General features: G+C 36.8%; 1 protein-coding gene and 1 long non-coding RNA gene across 5 annotated transcripts in view; one reads left to right on the forward strand and one right to left on the reverse strand.

Moving 5' to 3' along the window:
• Positions 1 to 11,265, forward strand: part of LOC105488974 (uncharacterized) — a 103,273-nt gene extending 92,008 nt beyond the window's left edge. For all 3 annotated transcript variants that reach the window (XR_011623427.1, XR_003019662.2, XR_011623426.1), the window contains 3 exons: positions 9,344 to 9,412; positions 10,224 to 10,281; positions 11,164 to 11,265. This is a non-coding gene — a long non-coding RNA (uncharacterized lncRNA). The remainder of the gene's footprint in view (positions 1 to 9,343; positions 9,413 to 10,223; positions 10,282 to 11,163) is intronic.
• Positions 377 to 27,299, reverse strand: LOC105488973 (F-box protein 30). 2 transcript variants are annotated; one of them, XM_071096564.1, is made up of 4 exons: positions 27,124 to 27,299; positions 16,961 to 19,007; positions 2,309 to 2,369; positions 377 to 1,538 (listed from the first exon to the last, which is right to left on the reverse strand). In XM_071096564.1, exons 2-4 carry the CDS (start codon positions 18,989 to 18,991, stop codon positions 1,510 to 1,512), a joined length of 2,121 nt encoding a protein of 706 aa, XP_070952665.1. In that variant the 5' UTR covers positions 18,992 to 19,007; positions 27,124 to 27,299; the 3' UTR covers positions 377 to 1,509. The 2 variants fall into 2 exon arrangements, with proteins under 2 accessions (XP_070952665.1, XP_011751823.2); XM_011753521.3 differs by lacking the exons at positions 377 to 1,538; positions 2,309 to 2,369 and adding an exon at positions 5,902 to 12,949 and having other exon boundaries at positions 27,124 to 27,295.
• Between the last annotated feature and the right edge of the window lie 146 nt (positions 27,300 to 27,445).

Consider the following 27,445-nt stretch of genomic DNA (forward strand, 5'->3'; position numbering starts at 1 on the left):
ATATACACCATGGAATACTATGCAGCCATCAAAAAGAATGAGTTTGTGTCCTCTGTAGGGACATGGATGCAGCTGGAAACCATCATTCTCAGCAAACTATCGCAGGAGCAGAAAACCAAACAACGCATGTTCTCACTCATAGGTGGGAACTGAACAATGAGATCACTTGGACTCGGGAAGGGGAACATCACACACCGGGGCCTATCACGGGGAGGGGGAAGGGGGGAGGGATTGCAATGGGAGTTATACCTGATGTAAATGACGAGTTGATGGGTGCTGACGAGTTGATGGCTGCAGCACACCAACATGGCACAAGTAGACATATGTAACAAACCTGCATGTTATGCACATGTACCCTAGAACTTAAAGTATAATTTAAAAAAAAAAAAAGTCAATGGGAAATTATCATAACCCAATCCAGGCAAGGCTGCAAATTGCTGAGACCCTACAAGAATAGAGGTTTGGGTTACTCCATCAGGTAAAGAACAATAACCAGCTAAGGTGCTTACTGCAGGCAAAGGAAATACACAACAGGTAGTAGAACAAGGTAGTTATAAATACCAGTTACAACCATGTGGCCAGTTACAGAAACAAGGGCTGTACAATCCCTATTTTGTTAAGAATAGGTTTTTGTGTGTATACACATATATGAAGCAAATATCTGTTTTCATTGCTTATCCTTTGTTATGTAACATTATATGTATTGAGCTTGTATTAGTATGAGTACTGTTAATTTTACATTATAGAATTTTAGTTATTGGATATCAGAAAAGGAGTAAACATCATGCAAGAACTTTACCTCCTCTTCTGGGGAAAGGATTCATGAGTTTTTGGTTATGCACAAGATAGTTGTATTGTTATTTAGAGATTAAGTATGATAAAGAGATGTGTATGGGTGCTAAGTTGACAAGGGACGAACTTGTAATGGTTGATTTTGGATGTCAACTTGACTGGATTAAGGGATATCCAGGTAGGTGGTATAGCATTACATATCTTCAGTGCTTCAGTAGGCATTAAGCCCATCCCTCTTCTGCTGAAAGGAAAACAAACTCAGGTGTTTTAACATTTGATTAGAATGATTGGACTGCCCTATGTATGTCCATGAGGGTGTTTCCAGTGGAGATTGGCATTTCGGTCATTGAACTGAGTAGGGATAATCTGCCATCAATGTGAGTAGGCACCATCTGATCAGCTGGGGTCTTGGATAAAAGAAAAACATGGAGGAAGGGGGAATTCTTGCTCTCTCTCTCTCTTCTGGAGCTTGGGCACCCTTTATCTTCTGCCCTTGGACATCAGATCTCCCAGTTCTCTGGCTTTGGGACTCCTGGACTCATACCAGCAGTCCCGTAGGCTCTCAGGCCTTAAGCCTTATACTGAGAGTTACACCATCATCTTCCCTTCTTTAGTTGTGAAGTCTTCAAACATGATCCAGGCTACTGGACATCCTGGTCCTCCAGGCTGCTGGATCTCCTGGCTCTCCCGCTTGCAGATGGCCTATCATGCGACTTTTCAACTTCCACAATTGAGTAAGTCAATTTCTGTAGGTAGATAGATAGATAGATAGATAGATAGATAGATAGATAGATAGATAGATAGATAATCTCTTATCAGTTCTGTCGTTCTGGAGAACCCAGACTAAAACACTAGCTTTACAGTTTGAAAAAAAGAGGCAAAAGATAGTTCTGATTTTGAATTGGCTCTAGTTTTTAACATTCAGGTAGATTAAGTGAAAATTTTCTCAACATTTATGGTAGACTTAAATAGGTATGATTCTTCTTATTCCTATACACATACTCATTTCCACTGTGACTTTGCTGTTCCTTCCATCAAAGCGTATAGAGCCTATTTCTCCACCCCCTGAATCTGGGTTTGGCCACGTGACTGCTTTGGAAAATGGGACATTAATAAATGTGATGAGCAGTGGCTTGGAAAGGGGTTGAACATAGAGGCTTACACTCTTGCTGTTCTTGTTATTCCCTGCAAATAAGCCTGGGCTAGCCTGATGGATGATGAGAGACACATGGTGTAATCATCCCCATAACCGTGGCCAACAGCCTGCCAACTGCCAGATGTGTAAGGTGGTCTTAGATCATCTAACCTCCAGCCGACCCATCAGCTGACCATGGACGTGAGCCAATTAGGAAGACATCAGCCAAGTCAGGCCAACCAGAAATGCTAAGCCAACCAATCATGAGCTAATTATACTGTTGCTTAAACAACAAACTTTTAGGATTTCATGTTATGCAGCAAAAGCTAACTGACACAACACTAAATTATTCAATCATTTTTCATTATCAGATTAACAAACCTCTATTGAATGCCTTCTGTATCAGTCCGTTTTCATGCTGCTGATAAAGACATACCCGAGGCTGAGAAGAAAAATAGGTTTAATGGACTTACAGTTCCACGTGTCTGGGGAAGCCTCACAATCATGACAGAAGGCAAGGAGGGCAAGTCATAACTTACATGGATGGCAACAGGAAAAGAGAGAATTTGTGTAGGGAAAGCTCCCATTTTTAAAAGCACCAGATCTCATGAGACATATTCACTATCACGAGAACAGCATGGGAGAGACCCACCCTCATGATTCAATTACCTCCCACTGGGTCCCTCCCACAACACGTAGGAATTGTGGGAGTTAAAATTCAAGATGAGATTTGAGTGAGGACACAGCCAATCCATATCATTCCACTCCTGGTCCCTCCCAAATCTTATGTCCTCATATTTCAAAACCAATCATGCCTTCCCAGCCATCCCACAAAGTCTCAACTCATTTCAGCATTAACTCAAAAGGCCAAAGTCCAAAGCCTCATCTGAGACAAGGCAAGTCCCTTCCACCTATGAGCCAGTAAAATCAAAAGCAAGTTAATCACTTTCTAGCTGAAATGGGGGTACAGACATTGGATAAATACACCCATTGCAAATGGGAGAAACTGGCCAAAACAAAGGGCTACAGGCCCCATGCAAGTCCAAAATCAGTGGGGCAGTCAAATCTTAAAGTTCCAAAATGATCTCCTTTGACTCCATGTCTCACATCCAGGTCATGCCGATGCACGAATTGGATTCCCATGGTCTTGGGCAGCTCCACCCATGTGGCTTTGCAGGATATAGTCCCTCTCCTGGCTGCTTTCGTGGGCTGGCATTGTCTATGGCTTTTCCAGGTGCACAGTGCAAGCTGTCAGTGGATCCACCATTCTGGGGTCTGGAGGACGGTGACCCTTTTCTCACAGCTCCACTAAGCAGTGCTTCAGTAGGGACTCTGGGTGGGGGCTCTGATCCCACATTTCCCTTCTGCACTACCTGTCAGAGATTCTCCATGGGGCCCCTGTCCCTGCCGCAAACTTCTGCCTGGCATATCCAGGCGTTTCTGCCTCTGAAATCTAGGCAGAAGTTCCAAACCTCAATTCTCAACTTCTGTGCACCTGCAGGTCAACACCATGTGGAAGCTGCCAAGCCTTGGGGCTTGCACCCTCTGAACCAATGGCGCAAATTGTGCCTTGGCCCCTTTTAGCCATGGCTGGAGTGGCTGGCACGCAGGGCACCAAGTCCTTAGGCTGCACAGAGCAAGGACTGGGCCCAGCCCCTGAAACCATTTTTTTCCTTCTAGGCCTCCAGCCCTGTGATGGGAGGGGCTGCTGTGAAGACCTCCAACATGCCCTGGGGACATTTTCCCATTGTTTTGGGGATTAATATTCAGCTCCTCATTACTTATCCGAATTTTTGCAGCCAGCTTGAATTTCTCTACAGAAAATGGGATTTTATTTTCTATTACATTATCAGGTTGCACATTTTCCAAACTTTTATGCTCTGCTTACCTTACAAAACTAAATGCCTTTAACAGCACCCAAGTCACTTCTTGAATGCTTTGCTGCTTAGAAATTTCTTCCACCAGATACCCTAAATCATCTCTCACAAGTTCAAAGTTCCACAAATCTTTAGGCCAGGGGCAAAATGCCACCAGTCTCTTTGCGAAAACATAACAAGAGCCATTTTTCCTCCAGTTCCCAATAAGTTCCTCATCTCCATCTGAGACCACCTCAGCCTGGATTTCATTGTCCATATCATTATCAGCATTTTGGTCAAAGCCATTCTTCAAGTTTCTAGGATGTTCCAAACTTTCCCATATTTTCCTGTCTTCTGAGCCCTCCAAACTGTTCCAACTTCTGCCTGTTACCCATTTCCAAAGTCACTTAACACATTTTTGGATATCTTTTCAGCAGCATCTCACTCTACTGATACCAATTTACTGTATTAGTCCATTTTCATGCTATTGATAAAGATATATCTGAGACTGGGAAGAAAAATAGGCTTGATGGAGTTACAGTTCCACGTTGCTGGGGAAGCCTCACAATCATGGTGGAAGGCAAGGAGGAGCAAGTCACGTCTTACATGGATGGCAGCAGGCAAAGAGAGGAGCGCATGCAGGGAAACCCTGTTTTTAAAACCATCAGATCTCATGAGACTTATTCACTATCATGAGAACAGCATGGCGAAGACCTGCCCCCATGATTCAATTACCCCCCAGCAGGTCCCTCTCATAACATGTGGGAATTGTGGAGTTACAATTCAAGACAAGATTTGGTGGGAACACAGCCAAACCATATCACTGTATGTTTGTAAGACCCTCAGCTAGGAACAGGGATGCAAAGCTACATAAGATATGGTTTCTACCTAGATGGCCCCATAATTATAGCATATAGATACCAGCAAATAGATAATGGCAGTGCAGTATGATTATACTGTAAAATGGTATGATTTTAAAACAAAAGAAATCCAAACTGGGAACATAGATAAAAGATGATTATCCACTGGAGATGATCTAGGTAAAAAGCAGATGAGATCAGAATTGGATCTTCACCAATGAACAAGAAAGTTAGGGGAGAACATTCTAGGCAAAAGAAGTAGTGTATGTAAAGCCTCACAGACATTGAAGGATATGAAGTGTTTGGGAAATAGTTAGTAATACAATGCAGCAGAAATGTAGAGTGTAAAGTGATGGAATAAGAGAAGGTAGATGATTAAGGAAAGTCAAGTCAAATAACCTATTTGGTGAGAAGTCCTGTTGTAGAAGTAGCAAAATATTAAGAAGAAATTAGTAAGGTAAAAAATCGTAACAAATGTGTTAGTGTATGAATTATCACAACTATTACCTTCTCATTTTCTTTGATTTTGGACTCTTGCAGTGTGTAAGTAAAGCCACTGTACTGCTACTTGTCTATGTTTATCACCTTATCAACCTCATTCTGTTAAGTTCTTTAATTATACTTATTGTTGTTCAACTTGAAGCATACACAACCTTTCACATATATACCCCCAACTATATGAGAGGCACTGTTATCTGCAAAGCAATTTAACTTTTCTTTACAGATTGATTTGAACCAACAGTATGAAGCTGGCTCCTTAAAACAATGGAAAATAATTGGTTTAAAGTGATTCAAAAATACTCCCTTCCCAAAGTCATGAAAGTAGTAACACATTCCTTAAGTAGCAGACTACTTATGATCATGTGTGCTTTACTGCGCTGAAGAACATCTCTTTAAGATGTTTGAAGAATTATGAGAAGAACCACTTAAAGTGATTCTATGCGTAAGCCTCCCCTCCTCTGAAACTTGTCCGTTTGTCCATGTGTCTGGCATAGTTACTAGATGACGAAAGAAAAAACAAGAAAAAAAGAAATTACCTGTGAAACTTTCAAGCATGAAATAACCTTCCAGAGCCAAGCCTACACATTACCTGGCATGAGTGTTCAATAAATGCCTGTTAAATGAATGACACACCGATAACCTCAGCTTCAATTTCTCCAAATATAAAATGAGAAACTAAATGATCATTAGAGTTCCTACCAATCTTAAGATTCAAATAGTTTTTTTCCCCACAAGACAATACAAAAGCATAAAAATGTACACATCAGTACAATTTATTTAGTCTTACTCTAATACAAGTTGCATTTGTTCTTTAAAAGAAACAAAGTATAAAACTATAAAAAAAATCACCTTGAAAATTACACAATTTTTTTTCAAAGCATGATTTTAAAATCACATCTTTAAAAAGTATGTTTGAGATGTGCCACAAGGAATCATAAAAATTTTCAAAAGATAAAACATAAACATTGACACAGAAGTCAATTACTCAGTCACAGAAGTATTAAATATAAGGAAATTTTGATGAATTACAGCTTTATTTCTGCTGCTGTCAGAGGTACTTCTAAGATGGGATTCACAAATTTTACGAGAACTTTAAGCTGAATAGATTTGTCATGTTACTAATGCTATAAATTAATTCTAAACCATGGTTTGGGCATTTCACAAACGTTGAGAACACTAGTTTTTGGCTTTGGTAATGACTGCAAATACTAAATTCTTTTCTTTTTAATTGTAATAACATATACATCAAATACACCATTTTAAAGTATACAATTCAGTGGCATTTTGGCACATTCACAATATTATGCAACTATCCCCACTATCTTGTTCTACAATATTTTCATCAATCCAAAAGAAAACCCCATACCCATGAAGCAGTCACTCCCCCTCCCCCAGCAACCATGAATCTGATTTATCTCTATGAATTTACCTATTCTGAATATTTCATATAAATGAAATCATATAAGATGTAGCCTTTTGTGTCTAGCTTCATTCACTTAGGTTTTTTATCCTCCAAAGAATATCACATCTTTCTGCATTTAAGGTAACAACATTTATGTAAATCATGAGAAAAGGAAGCTAAATGACATCTGAGGTAAGTGAATCTGTGCAATGACCTTTCAAAATGCAGTTAAAAGTTTTCAATACTGACTGGTATTCAAACATTGATCAAATGAACAATACTACTTTAACATTTTAAGTGCAAATAAAAATCTTTAGAATTCATGTCCACCGAATTATTGGCCATTCAGAGTAACTTATTTCATATGTCATGGCTGTCATGACAAAGCTATTGGAATGTTGTAGGGACCAACACTGTTCTTTCCATATTTTATTTAAAATACAGATTTTTTAAAAAGTCATCAATTGATATAAAAGACATCCAGATGACATAATTATTCATTGGGTAATTTTACTCTTGAGCAGATACAGTGCCCATTATTTCCATGGTTTGGTTTCTTTCAATCAAATAACATGGTTAAACCTGAATGCTGATACTTGTTAGATTCAGCAAGACTTGCTGATTTTTGAAGAAAAAAATGAAAAAAAATTTGTTTCTTCTGGGTGAGCTGAGAGAGACTTTAAAACAAGTGTGGTAAGTTACTTAAATCTAAAACTACTGACCAAAATGACTAAATTCAGGGTCACCTCACCAGGAAACTGAAGTCATGGGATAAAGAAGCAATAATGACAATATAGAAAGGAGGATTTCAACAGAAAAAAAAAAATATTCTAGGACAGCAGAGTGCAGGACCCCTTTTTTTTCAACTTAAATCTTTTGAATATTAACAAATTGTTACTGTTCTTATGTCATCAGACTTTAAAACTTATTCACTATCATGAGACTAGCATGGGAAAGACCTGCCCCGTGATTCAATTACCTCCCAGCAGGTCCCTCTCATAACATGTGGGAATTGTGGAGTTACAATTCAAGACAAGATTTGGTGGGAACACAGCCAAACCATATCACTGTATGTTTGTAAGACCCTCAGCTAGGAACAGGGATGCAAAGCCACATAAGATATGGTTTCTACCTAGATGGCCCCATAATTATAGTATATAGATACCAGCAAATAGCTAATGGCAGTGCAGTATGATTATACTGTAAAATGGTATGATTTTAAAACAAAATATAACAATGTTACTTTTTGACTGTAAGGGGTATTAAAAAGCTAACTCTAGTCAGTTTCTCTGTCAAACAATAAACAAATATATCAACCTATTTGCCTTACATCTGAGAAAGAAAATTTCTAAAAATTTGTATTAGAAAAGGGTAGAAATTAAATCTGATGAATTTACCTTTGTTAGGAGTAACTGACCTGATTAATTGGTTTTGAGAGTTCAACACAAATGCAGTTTTATTACTTTCAAACACACGAACTATTAACCACCACAAGAACTAGCTACGTATTGAAGAACCATTCCCTAATATTTGCATACAAATGGGTTAATGATTTTGGAGATGTTTAAATTTTTACCCAGTATTTGCCTTATGTTGTCAGTTCACTTCAGAAATGTTTTCTTCATAGTAAAAGACAGAAGCATATCAAAAAGATTGAAAATTATTTTTAAAAAAGGACTTTGCATCAATGAATTTTTACTATATTTCTATACAGCATGTTCATGAATCTTCCTTATAACCCATTTCTTTGTAGTTTATTAATGAAAAGTCACTGTCCACATAATACACTGAAATATAAAACAATCTGAATACAAAATGCCAGTTTTGAAATGTACTAAGGTAACAAAGCACCTCAAGATGTATCGCCATTAATACATCTCAAGGTGTACTGGCCAATTATGAAGATTATATATGTCAAATAAACATATGTATAAGCAATTTATTTAAAAAGTTTAATCATAGATGCAATAACCTATTTGTAAAATTCAGCAAGAGACCCTAATTTCGCAAAGTTTTCAGAGCAACATACCACACCTGGTTAGTTTGTTTCCTTTTGGTATTGCCCCAAAATGCTTTCCAAAGCAGTAAGAATCAAATATCCTAGACAACATTTTCCAAATTTCCTTACATCTAAATGTCTCTTTTCTTCCTGCATTTGTAAAGTGAAAAAGTGATCCATGTAAGGACATAATTCTCTCTCAAATATCCTGGTACACTAATCACTGCCTAAATTTTGAGTACCTGTTTTCTCATCCATAAAATTCAAATTTGAAAGGTTTTATCTCTTGATCTCACTTTAATCTTTTAAATAAAGGGAATAATTATGTAAAAGATAAGCAAACCATCTTTCCTTTCCCCTTATTTAGAAAGGACTTCATTAGAGTTGATCTTTTCTGAATTCAAACTTTGCTTTTTTGGAAATCAGATAAATCCTGTCAAACCCCATTATTAAATTATCTTAAACACCATGAAACAAGTCACTGATGAGTTGATAAAGGTATAACTAATATTCTCTGCTTCCTAGACCTTATGAGCATCTTAAGTAAGACTACTTACAGCAACATTTAGATAACCAGTCAAACACCTATCAGAGAAATTATTTCCATCAAAAGTTTGTCCAGAGAATAAGGGCCAATTGCTTTCTTTCTACTGCACTTCTAAACAACCAACTCTGTAAGCTCCAATCACAATCACAACACCAATGTGGCATGTCATGCACAAAACAAACACATTTTAAAATATTTGAATAATTTTTCCTTAGGAAATTTTAAAATTAATAAACCCCATGTCTTTTCAGGTTGGGATGCAAAACATGAAGAAACCTCTTTTGCTTCCAAACACCTAAAAACTAGTCAAATCTCCACAGGTAAAACTGTTATCAATATAGTAACATAAGCTACCATATCTTCAAGGGATATGGAAGTTTTGCTGAAAATCCTATTATCATCAACATTACTAAGATCCCAACATCCAGTGTTAAAGGACAGATATAAATAGCAACAACATTGATGAGATAGGCAGCACAGAGTCAAAAAGATCAGAAAAGGTTCTATACTACTATAAACAAGAGATTCAATCTTTCATAACATCATATTGATAGGGTTGAAAAGATCCCTAAAAATATTTTTGTAGGATTTAATCCAATATTTGTCTACTTCTACTCTTTGATTACCCTATAATCTGAATATGTTCACGACTCTACACAACCACTAAACAAGAGAATGAGATGACTAGGCTAAATGTTACTGCTAATAAACTAAAATTTGCACTGCAATTTACCTTGAACAGAAGAAACACTAGTAAAATTTTAAATACTAGTAAAGACTAATTTAAAGAATACAAGTCCAACAACTACAGTACCCAGTGTATTTTGTCATATGGCTGTAAAATTGAGACAACATATATAGTTTAACCATTAATAAATTACCATTACTCTCAATTTTTGATTACACATATATTTATACAAACACACACAGGTACACACATATATCCACTCCAGTAATGCACCAGAGTGTAGCTGACATGACTCAGGCTTCCCTCTAAGTTCTAACACTTTACTGTGCATTAGAATCACCTGGAGATCTTGTTAAAACAGATTCCTGGGTCCCACCCCAGAGTTCCTGATTCACTAAGTCTGGAGAGAAGCCTAATAATCTGCATTTCTAACAAATTTCTAGGTGTTGATGTTCCTGCTAGTCCAAGGACCACACTTTAGGAACCACTGCTGTAAGATCTGTGAGTCTCAAAATCTAGTAAAAAAGAGTGAGAAAGGGAGAAAAAGGGAAAGGGAGAGGGAGAGAGGGAGAAAGATTAAGCTAACAGGCAGTATTGGGGAAGGAGGCAGAGGAAAAAAGTGAATTCAAATACTTCCCTCCATCCCAATGCTTGCCTTTTACCTTGCTATTTAGCAAAGACTAACGAATCAATGATGACTTCTCAAAGTACAATCTATTAGGCCAACATACAAACCTTTTCATACTTAAGAGGAGAGACAGATGGTTTATATGACTTTTAGAGATATAACCATGCTAGAAACTCTTCCGCCTTTCAGTGAACTTAGGTGGTATTACTTTCGAGACACTGAATGATCAGAGAAAGCTAAGTAATGAGTGTCTCATATTTTTAAAAAATTAAGGTTCACTAGTAAAACATGTGTGAGCAATGATAATCAACAACTACCATAACATGCAGAAAATCCACACTACAGAAACAATATGATTGTGTTGGAATTTGTCAAACAAGTATTAAAATTTTATTTAAATGAACCTTTTTAAGTTATTGAGCCATGTTAAGGGAAAATATTAATTTTATTAGAACTTGAACAAATGTTTCACAAAGAAAACATTTTAACAAAATGGTATGGTGGCATAACAATAACAAAAAAGAGAACAGCAAAATGTGTAAAAGAAATATAAGGTGGAAAATTATTAAATATCTCATAATCCAGTGTGGAAATAAGAAGTCTAAATTTAAAAACAATGAATTTTAAAAAGCATAACTATAAAACAAAAGTTAATGCTTGTGCTATCCTAACCACAGACACATTCTTCAGCAAAACTTTAAAAGGCAGAGTTATATTTTATGGTATTTAATATATTTTTTCTGTTTTTTTCACAGAAATACAGATTGCTTATTCAATCTCACAGTTGAAAAAGAAATTTTAAGCACTGAGAAATAAGTATTCTACTATTTAAAATGACTGGTGAGGCAAAACAATTGATTAGTCTTTAATGCTGTATTTTTCAACTGTACTAAGGACTTGACCAACCAAAACAAATCTTAAGCTTCGGAACTCTCTAATGCCCAAGGAACGCCTCTGCCTGATTGCCATATATGGGAATCAAGAACCTAGTAATCATAGAGCACTCTCAGGGACAAATGTAGGAAGAGAGGACACAACAGAGTTTTCACAATTTTAACAAGCAATCTGTCACCATTTCAGACTACCAAATGCTAAAGACAAATTGTTTAAGTATATATCCCCACCTTTGCAATTTATATCTAAACACTGATATATTCATTTTTTAAGCAGACCACATCAGGTTAATAATGGTATAAATCAATTTGAAAACTATAATAAACTACTTCAAGAATAGGTATATTTTTCCATTATACCTTGACCATTACGCAAAGATGCAATTCTTACTTTCTTGGTAGTGAAGCCTATGGGAAATTAACTTGGAAATGTTTCAAAGAGATTGTCAACCAAAACACGTTTCCACATGATTGTCATTTTAAAAGATAACAAATTTCATGTTTTTAAATGTCTTAAAACAACACAGTTGTAATGTTTATAAACATCAAAAGGCAAAAATTTAATAGTTAAGCCCTTTGCATTCTGAATATTTGAAATTTATACAATATGCCCAATTCAAACTTAAAATGAGGTATATTTTCTTTTAAAACATTAGATATCCAGCAAATATGTAATACCAGGAGCAGTTTCAAATTACAGTATATTCACAGGCTTGCTTTTTGTTTGCTTGTTTTTGCATTGTCCTGTCATATAACACACTGCGATGAGTCTTTGGATGTGGCATCTAACAAAAAAGAAAGCTGCACATGGTCACTCTCTGTGTTGAATTGTAAGTATATGAGATTAAAAACATCTTTGTGGATTATTTTTAAAACATGATAAACTGCATTACCAAACTTTAATTACGATTTTACATATGCAAGTATATATTAGAGATCATCTGTGCATTAACAATTGTATAGGGAAGCACTAAAAAACAAAAACATTATAATGATCTTATGGCAGTGCTTAAGAAATTGAGAATATTTTTATATGAAAAACCTATGCTGTAAAAAATCTGAGTCAAAGTTTTGCTTTTTGATTGCATGGGTTGCAACCCACAGAAAACAAGGAATAAATTGGTCAGGATATTTTTAGTTTAAGAAGCAAAAATTTAGGAACCAAAATATGCACACCACTGAAAATACTAATTCTTAAAATTATGCGGCTAAAAATTAAATCACCCTGTCCAGCAAGTTCCAAAAATTTCACACATTTCAAACATTAAGGCAACTTTTTCCAACTAAACAGTACTTTATAAAAATAGATGTCACTTCAAAACATTATATACATAGTGACAATAAATTTAGCTAGTTGTAATATTTAATACATTAATAAAGTTTCACATATTACAAAGAAATTATACTAGGTGCTTGCATATATGTGCAAGTAAAATTACAACTTTTAAAGTACAGGTTTTAAAACTGAGCGTAGTGAACGTCCTTCTTTAGTGAGTTCTCGTGTCACACACATACATGGCAAAGGGATTGCTTCCTCCCGTTTCTCGACAACATTGTAACTGCATTTCTTCAAGTGGTCGGCCATGCTTAGGATGTCAGCAAATTTCCATTCATTAACAGAACAAAATGCAGTACTAAATCGCCATACCTACAAGAAAATTCTACTTTAGATTTAAACAAGTCAATCTGTAGAGAATCAAAACACACTTTTTGCTCCTACTGCGTACATTTCTGCTATTGCAGAAGCGTCCAATATAAAGTTTCAAATAGCTATAAAATTAAAAATTGGCAAATCCTTTTGGATACAAATATATCTGTCAAATATTTACAAGGTAAATCACTTCTATGACATTATGACTTCAATAAATTTAAAAACAATAAAAGACAAAACTCAGTATTAAAAATCACACCCCAATCTGGCTTACCAAATGATTTTTATAAAATTAAAACTGCACAAATTCAGAGCCATTTCCTAAAATATTATGTACTGCACACCATTCTTTCATACTCTCCGACTGGCTATCTAGAACTAACCACACTCTGGAGATACAATGCAAGTGTTTTTCTTTTTTTCTCCAGATTTTTCTCTCCCATTCCTATTTATACTATCAGTACTAAAAAATACCTTAGAATAATGTATGCCAAGGTAAGCTTATTTTCCTGCTGTTCACAAGTACTAAAGGTGCTTAATAATATTCAAGTACTTCGATTTGTTCAAAATCGCTCTGAAATTTTATATAAAAATAATATTTGTAAAGTGGATCCTATTTTAGTTCGTATCATTGTAAAACATGTTTCTAGGCAAAATATTCACCTGCCATCCCTATTCATGTCTGTAGGTAAAAATATTGGCTTCTTCCCCTTTTGTCCCCTCAACAGCTCTAGGCCCTAAAGCACTGTCAAATTATTAGTCCAGTAAAGACTGTGCCCCATGCCCCTCATCTTTACAAATGAAACATACAGCTACCTGAACTAGTAACAAGCATGAATGCAGAGCAGGACAGACCTAGATAACAAGCATGAATGGGGCAGGACAGGCCTAGGCATCCCTGCTAAGTGTATCAACAGGCAAATGTTGATACAGGGAACAGTTTACAATGCGTTGAACAGCAGATGCTTTAGAACAAGCCTGTCTAACCCGGGGCCCGTGAGCAGCATGTGGTCCAGGACAGCTTTGAATGCAGTCCAACACAAATTCGTAAACTGTCTTAAAACGTTATCTGAATTTTTTTTTTTTTTTTTTTTTTTTTTAGCTCATCAGCTGTAGTTAGTATATTTTATGTGTGGCCCAAGACAATTTTTTCTACCAATGTGGCCCAGGGAAGCCAACAAATTGGACACCCCTGCTTTAGAGAGTGCCAGATTTAAGCAAAACCCTCAGCATTTATTGCTTCTCAGGAAAGCAAGGTAATATCTTCTCGGGGTGGCTAGATGTCTTCCAATTTTGTGGGAAACCAATTATTTGTCAACTAGCAATAGAAAGTCCCCATTGTTCAGCACAAGGGTACCCCCTATACTCCTTAGGGTTATGATCAATTACCCTTTATGGAGTAATTTCCCAGGAGTCAGTGAAGGCCTAGTGATAGTATAGATGTCACTAGCCTCCCTTACCATTCCCTATGCTCACAAAACTACAAAGGCATTAGTTTTCTTTAAGCTTTGGCAGGTGAATTAGCTGAAAGATTCAATGGAGACAGGCAGTCTCTCTACTTCCGTACAACTGAGAGTCTGCTGAAGCAAACTTAGGAAAAGCAGGCAAAAGAAAATGTATGACTCCCCCTGCTGATTACAAGATTTCTTAGTAATGGATCCATCTTTCATCCAAGTACGCATCAAGTATTTACTGAGTGCCTACTACATAGTAGCTGCTATGCAAGGGAGTATTTTGGTTCCCTGAGAGTCCCACTTCTCAAGGAATTTACAGTCTAGTGACTGAAACTGATCAATCAATTTCAAAACAGCACAGTGAGTTCTTTAGTAGAGGTATATAATGGAGCACCACAGGAACACAGAGCAGTGCAACTCTCAGAAGGTGTCAGGGTTTGGGTGCCAAGAAGCTATCTTCAGGAGGTAAAACCTGAAGAGTAAGCAGGACACAGCAAGAAAGATGAAGATCAAAAGATGGAGAAACCAGTTTCCTAAGTCAATTAGTTGGCAAGCTTACTTAACCTCTGTTTGTCTGTAAAATGGGGACAGTGGATTATGTAAGTTAATACAAGTACTAATGCACACTGAGTAGCATATTGCAGGTACTCAAGTGTGAGTATTAGGGATGGCATACTTTAAAGACTTAATGCAAGAAAAAACATTAGGGAACTGTCAGTAAATCAACATGGTTACAGTATAAAATGAAAAGGAAAGTCAAAAGATAAAGATGAGATTACGAAAAGTCTCAAATGTTTTATTAAGGAGCTGGACTCTATCCCGGGGTGATGAACAAATATTAAACATGTTTTTAAGCACTGCAGTGACAGTGTAAGAACTGTATTCAAGAAAGTACATATCACATTAGCTCTTGTGTAGAGAATATATTTTAGAAGGGCCCAAATGGAAGTAGGAACCCAGTTAGAAGGAAGCTGTTGTTGTAGTCTAGGAGACTACTAAAGTTGGGAATGAACTTGGGAAATGGCAGTGCAAACAGAGAAGCAAACCTGAGAGGTATGAGAAAGGGAAAATAAACAGGACTTCATGATTATCTGAATAAAAACAAAGGGGGGAGAAAAAGCAGTCAACATAACTCCTAAATTCCTGGTTTAGGAAACTTGGTGATGATGGTGCCACTTTCTCAGACTAAGAGAGGGAGGACTGGAGTAGGCTGGATATGTTGAGTTTGAGAAAGCTGTAGGGTAATCAAGTGGAAATGTCCAGTAGATGCTTGTGTATAGTGGAGCAAATGGCTAGGAGACAGATGTGTGACTAATCTATATAAATGATGGCGAGTTAAATTTGAAGAGTAGGTGAGATTTTCTGCAGGAATGATTATAGAATCCCCAAAAAACATTTCACTCCATATGTCAATACTAGTAGGCAAAGATAAAAAGACCATACTAAGAGTGTCCCATCCCAAAGGGAAGAAAAGATACAAAATCATATGGAAAACAAAAATACACACAAACACAACTGGTAGAAACTTTCTGCCATCAGAAATTCCCTTTTGGGAAAAAAAAAAAAATCATGAAACAATTTATGTGATCATTTATTGGTCAAAGCCTCAGGGAAACCAAGTGGATGTAGAATTCTGAAAAATCAGTGCAATGAATGAAAGAAAACCTAAAGGTGCTACAAATAAAGCAACCAGTTTGAATGCTGTGCAACTAAATGTAAAGTTTATCACAATTGTTTCCACTTTATAAAATGTAAAAGTTTCATATTGTAAGTGTTCAAAAATAAAAAACACCTTCAATCAAAGATATCTGTAATGCCTTCCAGGTCCTACTGAGTAGTGCCAAATAGAAGCTGAGCAAAAGTAGGGTATCACAGAAGGAAAATGGTGTAGCTTGAATTTGCTTAGGTCTGCCTAAATCTCCAGCTCAAGTTTCCAATACAGTATGCATCACTTCTTTGGACTCCACTAAACCGAGTCCCCACCCAAAATATCAAATCCTACTGCCCTACTGTTTTCTCACACGAGCCTGAAGCATTTCCTCATTCATCCATTTATGTTCCTCTGGTCACTTTAATATATGACCATAGTCGTAGTTATAACTTTTTCTCATCTCTCGCTATTTAGGTTATACCTGAAACAACCAAATCCTAAGAACGAAATGGCCATAGAATGAAGAGACAATTACAAGCAGGAAAAAAACCCTCTTCTTACTTCCTCCATTATCTTATGATGCAAATTTTTCAGATGGAGTCCAAATTAGAAGATGGTAAAATGGACCCAAACAAAAAAGAGTTGTTATAGAAAAATTGAGAAACATAAGTGGTCTCTGCCATATTAGATTATAATCTAGTTCTAGTAAACCTATAATTATGGCAAACAATTCTAACTATCCTAGTTCATTATTAATTTCCATTAAAAAAATTCTGTCATCACATTGATTTAGTAAGTTTTAGGGAATGGTCAATTTCTCAACAAGATATTAATTGTATTAATTCAGCAGTATTACGAAAGCCCTCTTTATGTCAAATAAAAGGCTATAAAGATTACACTAACCTTTTCTTTTATCTGCCATGATGAATTTCCTTCTGGATACTTCCTTTTCCCCCACTGCAGTATGACCATGCCACGAGACTGAAGCAGGCTGCCACACACATCCCTCATTAACTTGGATACACATGAGAGCTGGCATAAACTGAAGCCATCAAGAAAGCCTGCAATATGCTGCAGGACCTCAAAAGGAAGACTACTTAGATGGTCATTATGTAATCCCAACACACAGTTTCTAGCAGGCTCCACTAATACTGTAGATACACATGGCTGAACTCCAAATGACCGCAAATGGCGATCATGTATAATCTTCGCTCCTTGTATTGATGGACAAAATCTACGCTGAGAATAGGTACAACCATAGTAAGCTAAAGGGCACCTCTGTTCCATCCAGCCATTGAGTCCAGCATGAATGTCACCATGCACATTCTTAAAATGGGAAGAAAATTCTTTCCTTCTAAATAACTGTCCACACACAAAGGTAAACATTGAACGCTGCTTGGGTTGGTACCTAGCGACACATTCCAATACTAAATCCAGCCCAAGTGTCTGAAATGGACTTGGATTTGAAAGCTGTGGATTGGCATGATCACAAGCTGAAGCTGAAGCTATCTCCCCAACCATTGTATTTGTAGCTAATATTGCAGATGGAAGTGAAAAAGTCTGAGTCCCAACGTCAATATGATAAATATCAGCCATGCGGCTATCAGATATACCCCGACCTCCTGGAGAATCTCCTAGACAAAACAGCAGCGCTGCTGTGATCAGATCTATTCCTTGGAGGCCCATGGGATCTTCTGCAACTTCCAAATCTGATGTATCTACTGCTTTATCTTCCTTTGGTTTAGACCAACATGAATTAGAAAGAAAATTGAATGGAGGAGCATGACTGAAAGATAAGACATCCACATTCTTCAAGTCCCCTAAGTCTACTTTTTTCCAACACAATTCACCTTCATCCTCATCATCTGGCATGAGGATATGCTGAACCGTGCCATTAGGCAAAGCACTGGATGGTATTATTTCCCTAAGTTGTGCTGCTACCGCAAGTGAGCTGGAAGGTTTTGAAGTGCCATCTGATGGCACACGGTCTCCATTTGTTAAGTTACTTTGTTTTGAATCACCATGTAAATTCTGATTCTGGTCTATGACCTGGGTACATATATTTTCCAAAGGAAAGCCATTACAAAGAGCTGAAGTGTCATAAGAACTTGTATTCAAGTCACATAATAAATCACTTGAACCATTTTGTTCAGACTGGGCATTCTGATCTGTGTCATTGTAGTCAATTCCACCTACTGCTCCTATCTCCTCCTCATAAAGATGATCTTGGTCTTTCAAGTTTTGATCCTCTAAGCTTTCTCTCGCATTTTGCTCTTCATCCATGTCATTTGGGATACTTGTATTTAACATGCCAATGTCTCTTGTAGCAGTATTCAGGATATCCAAAGCAGCAGCCAAACTTCTGGTTGTTTCTACAGTAGCTTGATAAAGTGCACCATAAGATTCTTCATCAACAGACACCAAACCATTAGTATGTGGTATTTCTGGGACACTTGATTTAACTGAGATTTGTTCTCTAGGTTTGGATACTTTATCAGTTGCTTTTGACATCATGGTGGCTACTTTGAGGGATTCTAAGAGCATCCTTTGGTCTTGAAGAGCCAAGGCCATATCCAATTGTGCCACTTCATCAACATCTCTGCTTAGATTTTCATATGATTTCCGGTCTGCATAACTAACTGGCCATCGATTCCATTCCATAGTACAGCACACCACACTTGCAGGACACATTTCCAGATGTTCAGCAACTTTATTTCGGGCCATGGTAAACGGACATCCAAAGTCACTATTTAAGCAAGGCACTCGTTCAAATGGACATAAAAGTCGATGCTCTTCAGCTTTACAAGAATGGAAAACTGCACCACAAACCAATGGACAACCAATCAAATCACAGGAAATCCCAGGCTCTGGTCTAGTCATGCACCGTCTACTGACACAATTCACACAATGGGAATGCTGCAGCTGCTCCTCCATAATGGCTAGCACAGCTCTGGTTGATGAAATGGAAAAAGATAAGAAGTTAGCCAAAAAATTGTTGATTTTTCAAAATCGTTTAATAATTAAATCACTAATGTATCTAATATCTTGGTTTATTTTAGGATGACATATATAAAATAAACATATTTAACCAGTTAATTTTACATATAATCAATGTCTTGAAAGGACGTAAGCACTTATATTCTAGTAACAATTCAATACTATAGAATGTCATAAGGGCTCATTTTTATATACCATATAACAATATGCCTAAAAGCGCAAAAGTTTCAAAATATATGATTTAAATTCTAATACTGTATACTACATAATGCTAAAAACAAGTTAATGTGCATTTTAGATTTCAGAGTGTTTTCACTTTTATCCTTCTAATTTCAACTAAACTGATTTTGATTGTACCCCACATTGCAGAGACTTCATATTACTAAAAAAGAACAGTATGAATTTCATGAATGTATTTAAAACTTTATTAGAAGTTTTCTTTTCATTCCTTCTAAATGAATTCATTTAAGATTTCATCTATTGATCCCTCCTTCTATATATGCCTTAATAAATTCCGCAACAAATTAAGTCTTAATTAGAACATACAAGGAATTTATCCAGAAAATAAAAGTTCTAGCTCAAGCTCTGTGGCCGTGGGCCAATCACTTACTTTTGAGGGTCACATTCATTCACTAAATGCCTATTTATTGTTTATCATGGATCAGGCACTGTGTTCGGTGTGGCAATATGAAGATTAGCAAGTCACGGTGCCTCCTCTCAAAAAGCTACAGCAAGATGTCAAAGACAGTAAAAAGTGTATGTCGTTTTTATGTGGTCCATATGATAGAAGTAAAATGGTACCAATAGAGAAGATAATAATCAATATGAGTAGGGATTAGAGAATAATTCACAGTAGTCTTGAAAGAGAGGTCTTAAGTACGGGAGGGTAAACTGGTAAAAACGAGAGGAATTCAGTGCTGAAGTAATAGCAAATGCAAATACCAAAAAGCATGAATTAGCAAAACCTCAAGTTCCCTAGTATTGTTGGATCACAGGGAAAAATGCAAGGTATCTGCAAAAGATGAGGCCAGAAAGGAATAAGGCAAATCATAATGAGTGCTTTATCCTGCTCTAAAGAGTTCACACTTTTACAACTGGAAGTCACTGAGAATTGTAAGCAGAGAAATAGTTCTATAAAATAACATGAATGGATTAAGTCTTTCCTGCTTTAAAATTTGCACTGTAACTTTTATAAAGAAAAGTTTTACATCAAAAATAAAAGTCTAACCATAATATATTGACTTAATTATAATTAGTGAGTCTATTCAATGTATTTTTAGTATAATCAACTTCTTTACTGGCGTGTTTCCTATTAGCAATAAAAACTTAAAAGATTATTTAACCTCTAAAAACTGAAATAATAGTCATGGTGTCTCAAACCTGTAATCCCAGCACTTTGGGAGGCCAAGATAGGAGGGTCGTTTGAGGCCTAGAGTTCAAGACCAGCCTGGACAACATAGTAAGACCCTCTCTCTACAAAACAAAAACAAAAAAATTAGCCAGGCATAGTGACATGTACCTATAATCCCAGCTACTTGGGAAGCCAAGGCAGGAGGCTCAATTGAGCCCAGGAGATTAATGCTGCAGTAAGCCATGATTGTGCACCCCCGCATTCCAGCCTGGGTGACACAGTGAGACTCTGTCTCAAAAAGTGATAATAATAATTGAAATAATAACATAATATCCGCCCTTTGCCACCATTTTTTTTTCTTATCCAGTCAAGTTTTCTAAAGAAAAATACCACCAAAAAACTTCTAATCTCCTATATGTCCTTTAACTCTCTATTCTGGCTCTATTTTTACTACCCCTCTTAAAACCGCTCTGCTGAGAACCTCAATACTAAATCTGGAGGGCATATTTTTCCAGACCCCATCTTCCGTGGCCGCTGTATCGTGATGATGACTAATCTCTTATTTTGGGACTATTACATCCTCTTACTTTTCATGATGTCACTCCAGTCTTTCTCCTACCCTTAGTTTTCTTAACTATTCCTCAATAATAATTACTTAAATATTGCATTTCTTCAGGGCTTGTGTCATTTTTTGCTTATTCTGTACATTCTCCCTGGGTGCTTTCATTTTCTCCAAAAGTTTCAATTACCACACATATGCTGAAAATCCATCTATACATCCTACCAGATTCCTCTTTCAAACTCCTCTTCACTCTCTACAATGGATTACTTATGATATATTTCTACTTGTATATGGCACGGGCAACTCAGTTCAACATTTCCAAAATCAAATTGCATTGTAGTAGACAAGAATTTTCTGGACTGGAAGGTGATTCTTACCCTGTTTTCTTCACCTCAGTGCATAAGACATTGTTAACCCTATGACATATTTTTCCATAAAATCTATCTTGGCTCCAGGTAACTAATTAATCACTCCTCAATTGCTATTATCTTTTTCTCCAGTTGAGGCATGAGTTTTCTCAAACTAGAAGAACAAAAGTGTACCTGAATCATCATCAACAGAGTTTTTCTTGATTCAGTAGAAAAGTTCCAAATTAATATTATGGTGTTCAATGATGTCAAAGAAAAGACAAGGTACATACTCAACACCAAAACTGTATTTTTAAATTGTGTTAAAAATTACAAATTATGAGTTGAATATTTTTAAATGTTTATCTTCATAAATTTTAAAGATAAGTATAGAACTATAAAAATAGACATACTAAAATAGTCATATAGAAAAAGACTAGTGACAAACATTTGTAAATTAACCGGACATTTAAAGAGAAACTTTATTAAGAATTACAACAAATCTTACTGAGTGATTAGATTGTGAAACAGCTGTAGCTTTCTTATTTTGCAAGAACTAGACTGAGCTGATCTCACATGCTGAAGGTTACAAGCTTGACTGTTACTAAGGGAGAAACCTAAAAATACAAGCAGTTTCAACAGAAGTAACCAGTGCTCTCAGAACTTTTAGGGACACTTTATGTTACTGTACACACCATCACATGACACCACCAGGGAAAACACATCTTAAAAATATCACTTAATTCAAAAGCGCTTAAAATAGCGACTGCTTGAAACAGGGTCTGAGTTAAAAGCAAAAACAGCCATAATTTTCAAAGGTAGAAGGAAAGTAGTCAAGCTTCAAATAAATAGTCTCTTTTACACTATCCATCCCCCTTTGAATAAGGTTTTAAAAAAGCATTCATAGCAACAAGTTCATAACATTTATTATTTTCTGAAGTAGACTTAGAAGGAAGAGAGAACAGTAATTATGTGCCTATTTTATCCTTCTTTACACGTCTTTATAACAACCTGGAGGAAACTGAGGTTCAGAAAGAGTAAGTGATTTGCCAAGGTCATCTACCTAGTAAGTGGCAGAGCTAGGACTATACGTTCTAGCTCCATGTCCGATCAACATCCATGGACAATAACAGGTATGTTTACTTATAAAAGTTTAAAAACATAAGGCGGTACTTCTGTAACTGGTGATCCAATGTTAAGACATTATGTGAGTAATGGAGATTACACAACTTTGCTTGTAGTTTATCCCAGTACTTAATCACTCCTGTGGTCAAGAAAGTCTTTTGGTCTCTTCCAATTTTAATAGCATTTTACTCTGCTTTGAATATATATGTTTTAAATTATTTGAAGAATAATTTACATAGATAACGCTCATTATAAGTGTACAGAACATTACATTACTAAATTTAACAATTCTTAAAATAGCCATACAAATGAGGAATGAATTTCAATTCCATTTTCCTATTAACTATATTAAGAAAAAAATTAAGAAAATACAGTAGTCAATACTAAGAGTATTCTGAGTATTGAATTTAAAACTCCCCTAGATTCATCCTCCACCTAATCAAGACCACTAGATCAAATTAAACGTGCCTTTATAAAGTATTTTGCAACTGCCTGTAAATCCTGTAGAACAGGTTTAAAAACATCAATCTCTTATTTATCAGTTACACAACAGGCACAGTAGAAAACAACTAACATCTCTAATAATTTACACTTGAATTTAAATTATTGGAAAAGTTTCGCTGGACCTGAAAATATTAGTAAATCATCAAATGTTTTCAATTCTTTCAATTTTCTCTAAGAGAAGTTCTTTGCCAACTCATACTCAGTGGCTGACAAGCAATTCATAAAAATAGTTCTAAGACATGGCATTTTCCCATATAATGAAATGAGATCTTGTCATTAAAGGCATAAATACATTGACCTCAAAAAAGTATTTTTAAAAATTCATTAAAATACATAAAGAGGTAAGTAAATATAAAGAAGTGCAAATTAGCATGATTTTAAAACATAAGAGTCATCTAATGTATTCAAAATAACCTGCTGCTTCAAGGCTGTTCCTAATGTCTGCCTTTACCTCTAACACACAGACAGATATACATATCTTTTCCTCTACACACACCCCTACTGCCTCAACCCTAAATCTCCGCTTATGTGTTCCTTTTCCACATACTCCAAAGACAAGGTATGGATCCCCTATTGTGTGCACCCATTACACACTGCCTTTTTCCCTGGTAATACTAGTGACTACTCTAAGTAAGTCATCGTTTTCTTTAATATCTATTTCCACAGGAAAACTATAAGCTCCATGAAAGTCAGAATCATCTCTGTCTCATTCATTCTTATGTTCCCTACATTCAAAATTCTGCCTCAATTAGAGACTCATTTGTGTTAAATACACGAAGAATTATAAGGAAATAATGAAATGGACAAATCAGAGTCTTCATTTCATGGAAAACTACATATTCCACATAAAAATACCTTACAGATCTGGCATCAATCAAACTGAATCAAAATTACTTCACTGTACTGGCCATAAAAAGTCAATGGTGCTCAAACATATGTTGAGCACATAAGTAATATGTTTCAGGCATTATATATGGAGTTAGACAAATCATCTATCAAAAAAGCAAATCAGAGAAAGTTAGTTTCAACCTTCCATTGTTTTAAAATCTTAAATAATAATAATATGAGAAACACAGGAAGAAGCATTTACCTTATATATTTCTACTATTTTAATTCCCTAATCAAACCTGCAGAGCAATTACTGGAAAAAAAAAAAAAAAAAAATGAATACAGAAGCACTGGGTTCAAAAAGAAAGGAAGAGATTAAGGTCTACACATGCAAAGGTGCCTGAAATAGAGAGTGAGAAAAAGAAGTTCAAAATAGGAAGTGCTATCAGCCTACAGCTTAATATTACAATTAACATGGTATTAAATCAAATATACTTAAAACAGTAATATACTGTTCCAATGTAAGGCTGATATAAAACTATAGACAGATTTGTTCAATTAATTAACCATTATTACAAGTTAAGTCCACAAATGAAATTTCAAATTTAGCAATCACTTATCAGCTCTTCCAGTGCAAATCTCATCCCTTGTAAAGTCCAGAGGTACTAGTGCATAGTACCTCTACTGACTGATCTGTTCATCAGGCGCACTCAGCTTTAAAAAATGATAATAAATCTATACCTCAGTTAGGCATCTTATCTTACTGTTTAAAAAGAGGTGGGTTTGGGGGGCACTGGTTAGACAAAATCAAAAAGACATCCTTAAATTACCAACTCAAAGCACTAGCTTTCAATCCCAAATGGCTAAATGGATTACAAGGTATACATTCTTTTATTAAACTTTCGTTTTCATTTATAAAATGGATGACCTAATTATATGGATTTTTTTTACGTTTTATTGTTCCAGATATATCAAAACATATATTCTTCATTTCTAAATATGGTCATGAGTAGCATATTCTAAAGCGATATCTATTTGCAATATTCTCCACTAAATAAGCAAATGAAACGATCACAGACTTACATAGGAAATTGAAATAGTATTAATAAATATTTAATACTCAGACTAGAACCTATTTGAGTTGATACTCAGATAAAAATAATCCACCCAAATGGCAGAACTCAGTTTATTAAAACAGGTAACATGACATGGGGGAATGGGCTTCCAAGGAGTCTCAGCTTAGTGACCTTGAGGCAGTTACTTTACTCTGGAAACAACCTAGAACTTTAAAAAGGTTGTTTACAATTATGTGTATGTCCAATAGGATATAAACATGTACTTCTCAGAAACCAGATGTACTTCGATTTGCACAACAGCCACACTTACATACACAAAAATTGTATGTGTAATTATTTTTATGAGATCATTAATTAAATGCAATCATACGAAGAACTACCTAGTAATAACATTACCCATTCTTTAAAAAAAAGATTTTCATAGACTGGGTTTTAACTGATCCGCCTGTCTGCATCTAACATCTATCTACCTAAAATATAGAAGCAACTTGTTTAAGGCCAATCTCCTCTATTTCATCACACTGAATTTGAATTTAATTTATATTTTATACAGCCTTTGACTCAATTGTTTTATGTCAAAAAATTCTACAAATACAATGACATTCCATAGTATGTACTAACTCCTTTTATCAAATAAGCAGTCTTAGGAACTGAATTAAAAGATTTATCCAAAATCATACGGAATAGCATAGGGCTTACCCATTAAAATATTCACATCTTAGAAATATGTTATATCAAACAGTAAGCATTAACTAATGCCTATTTTGGTGACCTTAAGGTACCTCTCTATACACGCTATCATTACCTATATAATATTGCTTTTTAATGATATATTAGGACACTTTTTAGAAGAAGTCTCCCATGCTAGACCGGGAGAAATACTGGATTGAAATTAAATACCTAGTACACTTGGTATACATTAAAGTGTGCCTATATTGGAAACCTCAGTTCTCTTATAGCATTCACGAAACTCCACTATTACCAGAATTTAAAAAAAAAAAAAAAGTTACGTCACGGCACTAAAGTGCTAGGTAAAAACAAATTGGCAATTTAAAAAGTTAGCAAAACACCATGTTACCCCCAATTAAACTTCTGTGATGAGAAACAGTGACTAAGCATTAAGAAGAGTGATTCAGCGGAAACCGCATATTGAAATCTAACCCTCTGAAAAACCCTAAAGGTTTATTTTATGCTACTCTTTTCCTTTTGCCATGTCAACAACTGGACTGCTTTGGAAAACCTTAGTATGAGCAAATGCAAAACCTGTTAATATAATTTGCATAGGTCTCTAAAGAACAAACAGTATTGAAATTGAGCAAATGGAAATTTAAAAAGTTTGGGATTTTGTATTAAAAGAGTTTTAACTTAATCTACACCGATATCATAATGCCCATAAATAACTTCATCTTGGATCAGAGTCAACGAAGTAATCATGGAATAAAAGGTCAATTCGTTCCCAAGCATCTTTTATTTGGGACTTACGACACGGCTCAAAAAAAAAAAAAAAAAAAAACAAGAGAAAGGGAGAGGGAAATGGAGTACTAGGATCATGGTAAATACATACTGTTCTGCCTCTTTGCCTCTATACTCCCAAATACACACGTTAAAAACATATTGGCAGATTACTCCGAATTCAGCACGCGCTCTATAAACCCTTCCAAGCAAAGCAGTTCCAAGGTGCAGGTCGTGGAACACCACAAATAACCTCAGGTCTGCAAAATAAGGAAGTTTCCCTTTAATAACGACCGAGGCTAAGGATAAGAACCTCTCACTTCCATGAATGGAAAAGTTACCAACTTTGCTCATCCCGTGCAGACAGTGGATGATGCCTCCCTAGTCTTACTTTAACCCATTTGTCCCCAAAGAACCCAAGTTTCTAAAAGCCAGACTCAACAAGAAGCTTAGGGTTCCCTAAGTTTAACTCCTCCTTCGTCCCTTCCCAATACACAGACACACAAACTGGGGGGAACACGGAGGTCGGTACCCTCGGGGCTTGAGTCGCCATTTGCTGACCTCAACGGCTGTCCCGGCATGCTGCCGGGCGCGGACACCAGCGCCACGGACGCCTTCTCAGCGCGACCGGACGGCCGACCCGGGACGCGCAAGGACCGGGGTCAGCCGCCTTTCCTCCACTCCAGGCCGGGCCCGTCAACCCCACGGTCGCCAGCGCCAGCGCCTTGATCCCGGCTGCCGGCCTCTAACTGCCCAGCCGCCGCCTCGGTCCCCACCGCAGGGCGGACGGCGCCGGCCTCCCCTGCCGGCCTCCCGACACTCACCGGCCAGCGCGGCCGAACCGCGGCCCAGGCCCTAGCTGCCCTGGACGCCGTGCCCAGCTGCTCCGCTCTGTCCCGGCGACGGTCAGTGCCCCACACAGCCGTCCGGACCGCCTCCTCCACCCCTCTTCCCCAGCCGGGCCGCCGCCTTTTCTCTTCTCCAGCCGGCCTACTCCAGAGGCAGCCGCCCTCCTGGCGCGCCCCGCCCCGCCGCGCCCTGCCGCGCCCCGCCCACCCGGCCCGGCCTCTGCCGACAGCTGGGCGGGGACGCGCACGCAGGCCCGGCGGGGACGCGCACGCTGCCCTCTGACCCGGCAGCCACGTG

Source organism: Macaca nemestrina, chromosome 5 (assembly GCF_043159975.1).
Source record: "Macaca nemestrina isolate mMacNem1 chromosome 5, mMacNem.hap1, whole genome shotgun sequence".
Taxonomy (NCBI): domain Eukaryota; kingdom Metazoa; phylum Chordata; class Mammalia; order Primates; family Cercopithecidae; genus Macaca; species Macaca nemestrina.

Coding starts and splice junctions, on each gene's coding strand:
- LOC105488973 (XM_011753521.3), bottom strand. CDS start 18,991: ATGGAGGAGCAGCTGCAGCATTCCCATTGTGTGAATTGTGTCAGTAGA. Junction 12,950..16,960: donor CATGGCAGATAAAAGAAAAG/GTTAGTGTAATC, acceptor ATTTTCTTGTAG/GTATGGCGATTTAGTACTGC.